Here is a 13,390-nt window from a genome sequence, read left to right as displayed (position 1 = left end):
AAAAAATAATTTGAAACATCCACAATAATTTCCAATGTAGTTTGCATCTCAATGACATGGCCTTTACACTTCTACTCCCAGTGAACTGTGATGCTTTAGATTTTCAAGTATGTTGTTGAGTTTACCAACAGTTGTTTAATACTTGTAAGTTTGTCTTCTTATCACTCATAATTTTTCCTGTATTAAAAGATGGTAAAAAACATTTGCAAGTATATTGTAACAAACTGCTAAGTAGACTCGTGGTTTCTACAGTATCAAGACTTTCAGTTTGTTGATTTCGATTTGACCATTGTGAGTGGAAGTACAGCTGGCAAAAGGTTGCTAAGGTCCATGGCACCTTACTGATGGTACAAGCCTCATAGGGAAATAACTTAACTGGCAGAGAAAGAAGTAATGCTAGATACCATCGTGGAAATGTACAGGCTACTAGGGTGCAAGACACCTTGTGTATTCATCGGGTGCCTTGGAAGGGCACTGAACAGGGGCACACATATAAAGCAAGACAGATAATGCAGTCTGAGCAGGAGCATACTACGTTTACCCACATTTCTTGTCTGCTTTCTGTGCTATATAAAGTGTGTCAAATGATGGCATTAGATTCCAGTAACAAGTAATGACATTTCAAGAATGTCTATAGTAAAATTATAGTAAGATATCAAATAGGAAGTACAAACCAGCAATTAGACACAAGAAAAAAAAAATACAATAATTTAACCAGTAATTTCAGACCTCACTGGTTTTCCTTTTGAATTCTAAATATGCCATAAAGTATAAAATTGAGGTAAAAAAAAAGACTAAAAAGTTAGTAAAGGAATCCTATAATTTATGTGTAAGGCCTCATGAAAAGCAAAGAGTTCAAGATATGGAAAACAGATAAAGTCATTAATAATGTGGTTATTTGATGTGTTTAATAAAACAACTGAGCAGTTATATCACAGGGGCAGCTCTTTCACCATCATAAAAACCTGAAACAAATACACTCTCTGGTATATTGGAGTGGAGGTATAAATCGTATTTATTTATGGAATATCCAGCACTTTTTGGCATTGTTCTTATTAGTGATCAGCCAAAGCGTTATTCGCAGTGAATTTGTTGCATTCACCCTTGTTCTTCAAATGATTTAATTTGGCCGGTTTAGCTGATTTTTTTTTTTTATTATAAATACCAGTGCCCTATAATGCTTTGTGAGGCCAGTGCAATGCCCTCCGGAGCTGTAACAGCCAACAGTGACAAGACTGCCCCCAGGTATATAATGCTAATTATTTGCATTACAGATTCTGTGGGATGAGTTATCTGTGCTTGTAGCCAAATGTGCAGGACGATCTTCGAGTTCCACGTCAATATAAGAGGAGAAGGCACGTGCCCTATGCATGCATAATGATTAGCCATGTGGCGCGGCAAGAGTGAAAACAAACCTTAAAGGAGCCTGACACCTACCCTCCAAACACATGAGACTCTATGAAATAATAACGACAGGTTTATTACTATTTACTACATGTTTCTATCTTTTTGATAGAAGAAAATGTACAAAGCATCAGCACAGACAGCTTGGAGAGCCTCCAGCGCGACTTCGAAAAATAGAACGAGCCAACATTTTCAATCAGGTCACTTTAAATTTACTGCCTTTAAAAGACATACATATTTTTTCTGACTTCTGACTAAGTTTTCGGTGTTTCCACTTTGTTTTGATGAAATCTATGATTGCGTGTCTCTGACTGTGTTCTTTCTTCTTTGATCTCACAGAGGCACAGTGGTGCAATGGTTAGGACTGCTGCAGCACTGCTTAGATCACCTTTTTGTCCACAATAATATATCCAGTATAGTTGGCAGACATTTCCCTAGCGAAGCGAACTTGGCAATTTTTGCTCATCACTAGTTATATGAAATTTAAATTTTTTTTATTTTTTTTTAAACAAACTTATAATGCTTTTCTTGTTTTGCTAAGAAGTGCTTAGCATACTGGATTTTAAGACTGATTTTTAAGTAACCATTTAATCGGGGGAAAAAAAAACTCCTAAGCTGAACAGATTTCATTATTAAATGCTGTTTGATTTAAACCAAATAACCAAGCCACACTTATGTCTGTAACAAAAAATTCAAATAGTTTAAAAACCTTAAAGGTTTTATTTTCTTTCTGCACTGCATGATTTATTTGGGGCTAAGTCTCTTAATAAAGACCTATATTGTATTCTGTGCTTTCTGGCCATTTATTGCATTTATGTGACACGACAACTGTTAAGAAGAGCAGCAATTAAACATTGGACTTCAGAGTTATTAGTGTATATTTTAGCTTATGTTAACCACCAATAATGCAAACAGGGGACCTCTATTAATTAGTTATATATTTTCTAAATAAAATTAGAAAAAGGGGAAAATACTGATAGATGAAATCTCTTTTCTGTTAATTATAAAAAAAAGAGTCTTCATAATTGTCATTTTGTTTTGACTCTGAAAGTTTTAGTGTTGGTGAAAGGCAAAAAACAATTAAATGAATTCATATTATATCTGACAACATATTAAATCTTAACATTTTCAAACTACAAGTCTTAGACACAAAGGAAACCTGATTCACTTATAGCTCTAGGGATTGTGCAAACTACCAAAAGGCCATCTGTTAGATAATGTATGAGATCTGTCATAAAATTAATGAAACTGATATTAAAGATTATTTAATGATAAAGATTATTACATGTTAAAAAAAACATGGCTGTCCACACAGGAAGCATTCTTAGAAATATTCTTTTATGAAGTACTACAGTAAATTGTTTTAAAGCACTTTGGATTTTTCAGTTGGGTGGCTAGTTACATATAGGGTACAGACAGACACCATACAATTAAAGCAAGACACTCAAAATGGAAAATTGTTATTCTTCAGTTAAATGATAAAAAATCCACTTAAAAATAACCATGTCAAACAGGAATGAAAAGGACTTGCAAAAGACTCAAAGCAATTTAACACATAGAACCCAGCTTTTTACTGCAGCAGCATCATGTTGAAAAATCATTTCCAAGAACTTTTAAAAAGTACAAGCTAATAGATGTGAATGTGTGTAATTAACTTTCTCTATAAGTAGTCAATTAAAATCTTTATTGTTAATAAACACAGTGTACTTTATAAAAAAAGCATTGTATACTGTAACAGAAAATAAATTCTTACTACATAGCTACAGAGGATATAAATTATGACTATGACCAGCTTTAGCTGTCCTTCACTATACAAGTTCTGATCAACTGGCTACCTGTTCAAGCTACAATTCCACAAGCACCACAATACTTTCCGTGGTTATGGTACCTTATGAGTGGAGGTTTAAGTGTACTGAAGAAGTGTAGTTTACATTACCATTAACTTAATGGTGTGTAATAGTTGAGAGAAAATATTTACATTCCATCTTAGCAAACGGTCACTTTTTGCTTCAAAACAAAATACGCTCATCATGACTAGCGTTAGATAACGTGGTGAAAGTGCAGTATAGGGTAGGCAGCCTAATTAACTTATTTTTTCTTGATTTTAATTGACTTTTTTTACAAATCAGTTCTCTGAATTGCTCATTTTTTTTCTTAAACGGCACCCGAACAGAAATGAGACGTGAAGTTAGTTAGCCAACAGATGACCAGCTAAGTCAGGACCTCTGACTCCAACCAATTTCACTCCAAACGGTTTATTAAATTGAAGCCGATTCTTGATGTTAATTAAGCCTATCATTTAACTCCATGGCTAGTTGGTGCTCTTATTCTGCCACAGCAGACATTTCCAAAACTATTGATTTTCTTTATTCTAGGACCACCAACAAAATGTTTTGTAGACCTGAGAAGATCAACATTACTGAGATGTTCACCTTTTTTACTTTCATATATTGTATGATGGACAATGGTTGCTGGTCATGTGCTGGCTTGTTTTGTATCTCGATAAATATTTGATCTGTTAATTAACGAAAAGAAATAATTAAGAGGGTCCCGAGTCTTAAGAAGCAAGTCTATTAAAATTACAGAAAGAGAGTTAATTATCAGAAAGAACTGGGCACTAAGAAAAGTGTTAGAATGAAAACCTGCAGCCACAGTGGTGCTCTAGGCCTGGAGTTTGGGCATCCTATCCTAAAACCTATTACCTTTTAAAGAAAACTTATAATCAAAGCAAAGAGCACTCATAAAACTATAGTTAAGATGGATGTGGTTTTAAAAACATAACAGCAATTTTGAGTTTAAACATTGCTTTATTTAAAATCTATCAAAGAATCATTTTTAATTGTAACTTCATTGAAACCTGCTTTTGTTATGGCACTTCAAAGTAAAATATTAACTCCTAAGAAGCTGAGCCAATCTATTTAATTATTTTATTTTTCTGCATTTTTCAAAATAAACAAAAATACAAAAAATTGTACCTGTTTTGATCTTTCCCTTTCTGCATCCTTCCCCTCTCTGTGCCTGCTTTAAGTCTTCCCAGGTAACAATGTTGCATTTCTGTTGCAGACACCTTGTTCATTTTCTCTGAAATATGTCAAAAATCATCTTTAACCACCAGACAATTCAAGGAAAAAAATTGCATTTTGTGTTAAGCTTACAACAACAAAAATCAAACACTGTTGGATATCTTTTAAGCGAAGAGCTTCAAATGAAATACGCACAGTTAGATGGAAAACTCAAACAGACATAGGAATGCATGAGTGATTCACACATGCTAAAAAGAAAATATTTACTTTTGTTGCCATGTCGTAAGTCTGCAAAATGGCTGTAGTTATTAGCCATTATTGCTAGAAAGTCATGGAAAAAAGGAAGGGGTTGTCTGGGTATGTTCCCCACAGTAGGGAGAAAATCCTGCCTAGATAGTGTGGAAACTATTGGTGGAAGCAAAAAGATACAGAGAAAGGCAGAGGCTTAAGTGTAGACACTTGATGACAAGATATTTTAAGGTGTGGAGTCTACATGTAGAGTATACTCCAAACACAGATACATGGAGTCAGATGATCCAGTCCAGATGAATCCTTAAGGGCTGGGACGCATAAAAAAACAAGATGACTGTGGTGCAGCAGGCACCAGTTAGCACTGCCGCTTTACTACTCTGAGAGGTACAGTTACTTTCCTGATCACCTTCTGTGTGGATTTTTCACATTCTCTCAATATCCATGTAGATTTTCTTCTGTGACTTGGTTTTCAAACGATTTTGGTTTTGCACATGTGATAATCACAGGAAGTAGACTGCTGTTTTCTAAGAAGTAGGTGCAATCTAGCCTGATCAGCCACCTAACAAATGGATGTTCTCCACTAAAGGACTGCACTGGATTAATTTGATATTGCATCACACCAAACCAAATAGTTCTGTAAATAAAGATAAAAGATTGAAGCTTTGGTTGCTTAGTTTGTGTCATTTTTTTTTTTTTTTTTTAATTGTTAATAACATACTATTTTTGTTAGTAACCGGTGGCCTAAACTCCTAAAATTTGAGTATGCAAAGTGGCAATAAATTTAAACAGATTAATTACCGATTATTTCAAACACTGATTTTTTTTTTTTTTACAAAATATATTCCTCCTTTAATCTTGTCAATCCAACTCACGACAGAATTATATGTGAACTGTGTCATGAATTAAAATGAGAAAAGAAAAAAAAAAAAAAAAAAAGGACTCAGTATACTTACGTGTTACTGAGCTGTAGGAGTACATTGGTCCCTCATGTTGATAAAAATTAGTCCCACTTCCAAAATTGCCATTTTTAAATATCCAGTCTCTGCCTTCTTTTATTAAATCATAACAAAATTCTTTTGGAAGGCCTGGATGTATGTGCACAGAATTGTGTTTTAAAAGTAATTCTTTATTAAGACCTTCTTCCTGGATGCAGTTTGAACTACCTCCTTTAGAAACTTCCCATGATACATCCAGACCTTCACAATCATTTGCCTCCTCTTTGATAATGACAGGCCGTGCATCCATGGATTCATCTTTAATAGATGTTGATTCTACTTCAAAAACATTACGGCTATTTGAATTTGATCCTGGTTGTAACAAGCCACAGTTTTGTTCAGGTGGTACAGGTCCGTTGACCAAGGTAACTTCAAAAAAATTCCAATCAAGGGGTTCGTTTTTGACACAGGCAAGTTTCTCTCCTTGGAGTCCCTCTTCTGCACCTGTATTTGGGAGATAAAAAATAAAATGTGAACATATAATCTTAGGCATGAACAATGGGACATTTTAAGGATGAGCTATTACTGCCAGTTTAACCTTTTTAAGACAATCACATATCCCCAGTGCCCTGGTTTTTTAACGCAGACAGTATTGAGACCTTTTGGAGATTTTTATATTGGCAAAATGTTTACATCCTTTGAACAACTGTGTCTAAAATATAACCCTTCACTAACTCTTCTTTTTGTTTTAAACTATAAGTTAGAGTGTTTGCTAATATTCTCAGGGCGGATAGAGTTTTTTTTGTTTTTTAAATAAGGGTCCAGAAGGAGAGACATGAGCCAAAAGACAAGTAAAGATTTCTAACAGGGAAATCTAATATGCACTGTTGTCAAGCCAAAAATCAAAGCCCTAAAACAGCGTTGAACTCACATAGAACAGAGATCATTCTGCCAAAAACACTATATAAACAGACATCAATCTTTTTGCTAGTTCTTCATTGACTCAGATAAAAAGGAAACACATATTTTTACCTATCAGGGTAACCCAGTAAGAACTGCTCCACAAAATGGCAGTACTCATAATAAAAAAAATGGTGTAGAAAATGATACAAAAATATTTCAACTATGTTAACTAAATTAAAAAGAAAAACAATTTAATCTTCACATTCTAAAAACAAATAAGTGGTTAAAAAAAAAAAAAAAGATTAAATGTGCACCCAATTCCTAACAACTAAAAGAAGCCTGGCTAAGTTTCTGAATCGTCATTATCTTGGGGTCATGAAAATATTCAGTAGGTACGTATTTTTGGAAATGGTATGTCTCTTGATAATCTGAATTATTGTTTGAGCCAGGAAGTTTAAGAATTTCAGTTAATAGAAGGAATTCACCTAATGCAGCTTACATACAGTCAGGCAAGGAGATACACCTCATGAAATATTTTTTCATTTTTAACATACATGGACACATCAACATTTAATCTTCATTTAAACTGTACCTATAGGTAAAGATAATATAATATCATGTCACATTTACATTTTGTAGTCCAGTTTAAATAGGCAAAGTGCAAATTTTGCAAGTGGAAAAAAGTAAGTTTATCCCTCCATTTGTTACTACCTTAAAAAACCTAAAATTAGCATCAAGTGAGGTGTAAATGAATAGAACATAATTAGAGAGAATCTTGGAAGAACCTGTCCTAACTGAACCTCAGATATTTAGTCTGGTTTCGTCTGTGTTAAGTGAAAAGTGCTATATAAATGTAATGAATTAATTATTATTATTATAAGTGTGTGTTATCACCATGCTTAGATTGAAAGAGCTTCTGGAGACCTTCAGGATGATGTGCATAGATGTCTCCAAGTCTGGGAAGGAATTTTAAAAGATCCCAAAACAACTTAAAATCAACCATTCTCCAAGAAACTGAGAATTTCATCACAGGACCAACAGGTAGCTCTTGTCACTGCTGATGTTAAACTGCATGAATCTACCATTAGAAAGAGGCTGCATAAAAAGTAGATCTCTATAAGAGATGCACCAGAAGGAAATCTTTGCAAGAGATGCACCAGAAGGAAATCTTTGCAATCCAGATAGAACATTAGAGCAAGACTAACGTTTGCCCAGGACTTCTGCAACAATGTGCACTGGACAGATATGGCAAAGATATAAGTTATTTGGCCACAGTATCAAAAGACATGATTGGCGAAAACAAAAGAAAGCATTTGACCAGAAGAATCCAAGATCAACTGTAAAGCAGGGTGGGCAAAATATTCTGGTTTGGGGCTGCTGTGCTGTATCGTGCTCTGGACAGCTCACCATCACAGAATCCACTGTGAATTCTTCAATATGAGACCATCTGTCAGAAGATTGAAGCTCAACTGAAAGTGGACCTTGAAACATGATAATGACTCTAAACATACCAGTAAATCCACCAAGGAATGGGTGAAAAGAAAGAAGGGGAGATTTCTGGACTAGACAAGTGAAAGCCCAGCTATGAATCCAATAGAGATGCACTGCATAGTTCAAATGGGCTGTGCCAGCAAAACACTTGTCAAACAGCGCACAGCTAAAAGAATTCAGCATGGAGAAATGGGAAAAACTTACTGGATGAAAGTGACCTCTTAATGACTGTTTCCATCAAAGGAGTCAATACCAGCGATTAGACAAAGAGGACTTAACGTTATCTACGGGTGGTAACGGCATATCTGCTCATTTTTGATGTCAAACTTTAACCACAACCCCGCCCCACACCCCATTATGTCACCTCCATGTACAGATACTGTTTAAATGTTTCTCAAACCGTAACATTTTATTGCATGTATAAAGAGATGTAATATTTTTATTTACCAGAGAAATCACTGTCAGCAAGCACCTCCTGCTCCGTATCACTTTCTACGGCACTGTTCTCTACCTCCGTGACGGCGGGAGACAAGCCCCCCTGCTCCGCCGGTAAACCTACAAGCTGCTTGGCTAACCGCCTCTCGCTTGCTGGATCATCAGATCTTTTATTCTTGGTAACAGCTGCATTCTGTGCGGTCAGACGGTGAATACGTCCAGTCAGCTCTCTCTCGGTCAGTTCCATCCGGATTTTCAGCAGTTCGTTTTCTTTCTCCTTTTCAGCGATCCTCAGCTGCAGATCGCGGATGGTGCAATCGTTCAGCCTGGTAATAACGTACACAACAGTCTCGACTGCGGTTTTCACCACCCGCTCGATTGCCGACATACGCTCTTCTTTGGAAAGGGAAACGATGCTACAGTTGTCCATCTTATTTTTGCATTCAGCAAATGGCTGTAGGATGTCCTCCTCTAGTTGAAAGACCCCGTATTTACTTTTGGTATTGCCGCCAACATGCAGCCTCTCAACGGACTGGTGACCAGATAACACACATCCTGCGTTCGTGCTCATTTTTAAAGGCGATTTGTTTATAGCAAGCGGTTCAGATAAACGCTTTCAGGCCATGTGGTTGATATACTCATAAATAATTGTGTTCTCAAGGTACATTAATGTCCTACCAATATGCTATCTCCATGTTGAATGAAACGAACCACGGTGATAAATGGCACTGCAAACTACTTCCTGGTCTAAAGTCAAGTCACGTGGTATAAATGTAGGTCGATGAGCGACAGAAAGTAAATACTTCCGCCCCGAAAAATAAGCATGTGCCATAATAAAAGTCGCTTTAGGTAGTAGACTCGGCTTCTTGTACTTTCAAAAACAGAACTCAAATATGTGGTACCGTATTTCTGTTTCTCTTTGAGGCATTCTCCCTTCAATCTGCCAATTCACTATTCTAACGCTGTGCCATCATATGAGTTAAATCTATAAACCCATCCATCCAGTATTGAATCCGCTTACTCCAGTTAGTATCTCAGGCACCTGAGAAAATCCTTTCAGCACAGATACTGCTAACTGAAACGCCACTTTTCGCTCCTTCGATAGCCTCACTTTCTGAGTTAAAGACCATCCTTTGCTGTATTGATTTGGGTAACCTAGTACACTATTGTGCGTGAAAACTCCTGCTGAATTGATTTTATTGAAACTGGGGGCCGTGATAGACTGTACTTAAGACATCTTAAAATATCACTTCTACACACCTTCTAAAGGCTTCTTACCGGTTCTGTATAAATGACCAAACTCTGTTTAATTAACTCTCACTGAAGGCACTAAAAATAAATTCCGACCTTGAAAGTATTTCATTGACGCCTGCAGAACTCCCATGATGAGAGCAGGCGGGTAAGCCAATAAAAACACTATGCTCTTAGTATGGTATGAATCAGGTTTTTGCAGACAAAGGTTTTCCCTGTTCCTGCAGGACCATCTAAAAAGAAGCATGTTTGTCGTGGATGGGAATCGCTGTATGCAGCGTGTAAAACAGTTTGCGAGGGTGGACGTGGTCATGCGTATCCCATGACGCGGGAGGAGGGTTAGAGTTGGCGGGGCGAGGCTCTGTCGTGCGTATCCCATGGTCTTAGAATTTGAGGGCGGGACTCTGTGAGTTGGTGGGCGTGGCTCTGTCATGTGTATCCCATGGTCTCTGTCTTGCGTGCCATGGTCGGCTGCTTAGTGAATTATATATATAGATTGTATTGCATTGTAATTGGGCCACTGTGTAGCAACATCAAGAATAATAAAGTTTGCATCCATGACCACCTGTGTGTTCAGGGCCACCATTAAAGCAAATTAGGCATTCGCCTAGGGTGCAGATCATAAGGGGTGAAAACCTAGCTGCATGATTTAGCTACCGAACAGTCCGACGGTGCTCTAATAAGCTTGGCCTAGGGTGCAAAATAACCTGTGTTGATACTGTGGTATTGCTTGTGATTCACATTTGCTTATCCATACTTTTTCTGTGTCCCATCAATCATACCAACAACTCCAGGAAAAACAGCGATTTGCATGAATTCAGCTTGCTTTAACATTTCCTGCAAGGATGTTTAAAGTTTGGTGCAAAATTTGAGAAAAGGCTGGTTGTGGCATACTCAAATCATTGCTTTGGCAAAGTTTAATTTTTCCTGTGGGCAAAAGATGCACCACTACCAGGACTTTCATTTCACGTGAGAGTGCATTTTCTTCACATAAATGGAGCAGTAATGATTTGTTACAAATATTATTCCATCCATGTCCAGAGTTTCCAGAACATTCTGACTTACCTGAAATGTGCATGCAAATCTCTGACTGAACGCCATCTTCTGTCCAAAGACATGCTGGTTAGGTGGATTGGCGATTCTAAATTGGCCCTAGTGTATGCTTGGTGTGTGGGTGTGTTTGTGTGTGTCCTGCGGTGGGTTGGCACCCTGCATGGGATTGGTTCCTGCCCTGTGTTGGCTGGGATTGACTCCAGCAGACCCCCGTGACCCTGTGTTCGGATTCAGCGGGTTGGAAAATGTATGGATGGATGAATTACATGCATCCAGTCCATTGGGGAAGACGTAGAAGTTAGAGATATACTGTATCTTGTGGGCATGTGCCTTATATAATCTAGGAAGGACAGCTGGACTTAAAGTGGACACTCGGAATATACAAATTTGTTTGTCGCTGTGTCACCAATATTTATTTGTGATCTGCTCAGATTCTATAACTACAAATATAGAATGATTTTGTAAAAAAATAATAAAAGTGGATTGTTTGTGCAGATTTAATAATATACAATATTTTATTCAAAAAGTTATTCAAAGTTTTATCAAGCACAGTACAATGGCACATTTCTTATAAAGATGATGATGTAAATTTAAAAGCAGGACTTATATATACAGTGCACTACATGGCCAAATGTTTGTGGACACCTGACCATTACACCTACTGTATATGAAACCATGGGCATTAATATGGAGTTGCACCCCCCAACCCCATTCCCCCTGTTGCAGGTATAACAGCTTCTACTTTTGGAGTGTGTCGGTAGATAATCAAGTCCATTCAGCCAATAGAGCATTTGTGAGGCCAGGTACTGATGTTATATGAGAAGGCCTGGCTCCCAATCGTTGTTCCAGTTTATTCTGAAGATGTTCAATGGTGTTGAGGTCAGGGCTCTGTGCAGGTCACTCAGGTTCCTCCACACTACACTCATATAATAATGTCTTTATGGACTTGGCTTTGTCCACTGTGGCAAGGCCATGCTGGAACAGAAAATGGCCTTCTATAAACTGTTGCCACAAAGTTGGAAGTACACAATTGTCTAAAATATCTTTGTATGCTGTAGAATATGGAACCAAAGGACCTAGCCCAAACCCTGGAATATAACCCCAGAATATTATCCATTCTCCACCAAATTTTACAGTAGGCACTATGCAGTCCATAAGGTAGCATCTTCCTGGCAGATATTGAAGTATGGTCCATCACACCAGAGAAGACATTTCCACTGCTTCAAAGTCCAAAGGAGATGTGCTTTACACCATTCCAGCTGATGCTTGGCATTGCACATAGTGATTTTAGACTTGTGTGCAGCTGCTCAGACATGGAAAAAAGCTATTTCATGAAGCTTCTGATGCACAGTTTATACTAATGTTGCTTCCACGGGAAGTTTAGAGCTCTGCTGTAAAAGATGCAAAAGAGGACAGGCAATTTTTACACACCATGTGCTTCAGCAGTTTGTGGTCTTGCTCTGCAAGTTTATGTGGTCTGCCACTTTGTGGTTGAGCTGTTGTTGTTCCTTGACACTTTCACTTCGTAATAATTACAATTGACCAGGGCAAATCTAGCAGAGCTCAAATTTCACATACTAACTTGTGGCAAAGGTGCCATCCTATGACAGTGCCATGTGTAAAGTCACTGAGCTCTTCAGTATGAACCTTTCTACTGCCAACATACAGTATGTCAATTAAAATTGCATAGGTATGTGCTTTATTTTATGCACCTGTTAACAATGGGTATGGCTGAAATACCTGAATTCAAAACTTGTGGTCGTATGGTGTACTAATAGTCATTCTAATAAACTGGAGTCTATTCTGGTAGGACTAAGCAAAATTTAGGAAACAGGCCCTGGGCAGGGCCAACTAACACACACACAAACACACCAACACTCACATTCATACTTGGGCCAATTTGGAATTACCGGTCGATATAATCTGCACACTTTTTGAGAAGAAAGCTGCTCAACTTGAGTACCTTGAAAAAAATGCACAGACACTGGAAGAATATGCAAAATCTGGACAAATAACATTCAGGAATAGGAGTCAAATCAAAACCAGAACAGGTGATACATGAAGCCACAGTGCTAACTACTGAGCTACTGTATCAACCTATTTATATATGCTAGCAGTAAATGAGGTGACCCGGCTGAGACCCCAACATTTCTTTGGTTCTCCTCTCCCTCATTTGCACCTCACTATATATATATATATATGTACTCTCGAGGTGTGACTGCATGTATGTAATGTATCCTAACACTGCCACTTCTGCTTCCTATTTGTGGTTTGCGCCCTCCCCCACCATAACCTATCATATATGGGGGAGGAGTGAAAGCTTTAGATCCGTCGAAAATTTCGATCTCCGATTTTTGATGGGTGTCATCATTTTAGGGTCTCCTGATAACAAAAACATGTATATCTCGATGACTGGTGTGTGTCTGTCTGTGTGTATATCTGTGTGTCAGTTCCTTGAGGATGGTCTAGACCTAAAATGGCTGGACAGAAAAATAGCAAACTCGAAACTTAAGCCTGTTATGAGATGACAATGTGCTAAGTAGTTTTTGAGCCAAACTGCAAGAGAAACGGGCACTCTAGGAGAACCCTCAAATACTGCAATTCATTATGAATTCTTCTTGTCAATTGCTATTGTAATGACCT

The 13,390-nt window shown here is 37.6% G+C and overlaps 1 protein-coding gene across 4 annotated transcripts in view; it reads right to left on the bottom strand.

Annotated features, from left to right (window-relative positions):
- LOC114646149 (uncharacterized) overlaps positions 1-9,190 on the bottom strand; it is a 53,547-nt gene extending 44,357 nt beyond the window's left edge. For all 4 annotated transcript variants that reach the window (XR_003715279.2, XR_007934115.1, XM_051922813.1 and 1 more), the window contains exons 1-3: positions 8,456-9,190; positions 5,633-6,118; positions 4,380-4,485 (exon numbers count right to left, since the gene is read on the bottom strand). Coding sequence is in view for 2 of the 4 variants with exons in the window: in XM_051922813.1 (XP_051778773.1) it covers positions 4,380-4,485; positions 5,633-6,118; positions 8,456-9,014 (1,151 nt within the window). In the remaining 2 variants the exon portion in view is untranslated. The remainder of the gene's footprint in view (positions 1-4,379; positions 4,486-5,632; positions 6,119-8,455) is intronic.
- Positions 9,191-13,390: the final 4,200 nt, after the last annotated feature.

Source organism: Erpetoichthys calabaricus, chromosome 2 (assembly GCF_900747795.2).
Source record: "Erpetoichthys calabaricus chromosome 2, fErpCal1.3, whole genome shotgun sequence".
NCBI classification, from domain to species: domain Eukaryota; kingdom Metazoa; phylum Chordata; class Cladistia; order Polypteriformes; family Polypteridae; genus Erpetoichthys; species Erpetoichthys calabaricus.
This window is presented reverse-complemented; position numbering and strand designations above follow the sequence as displayed.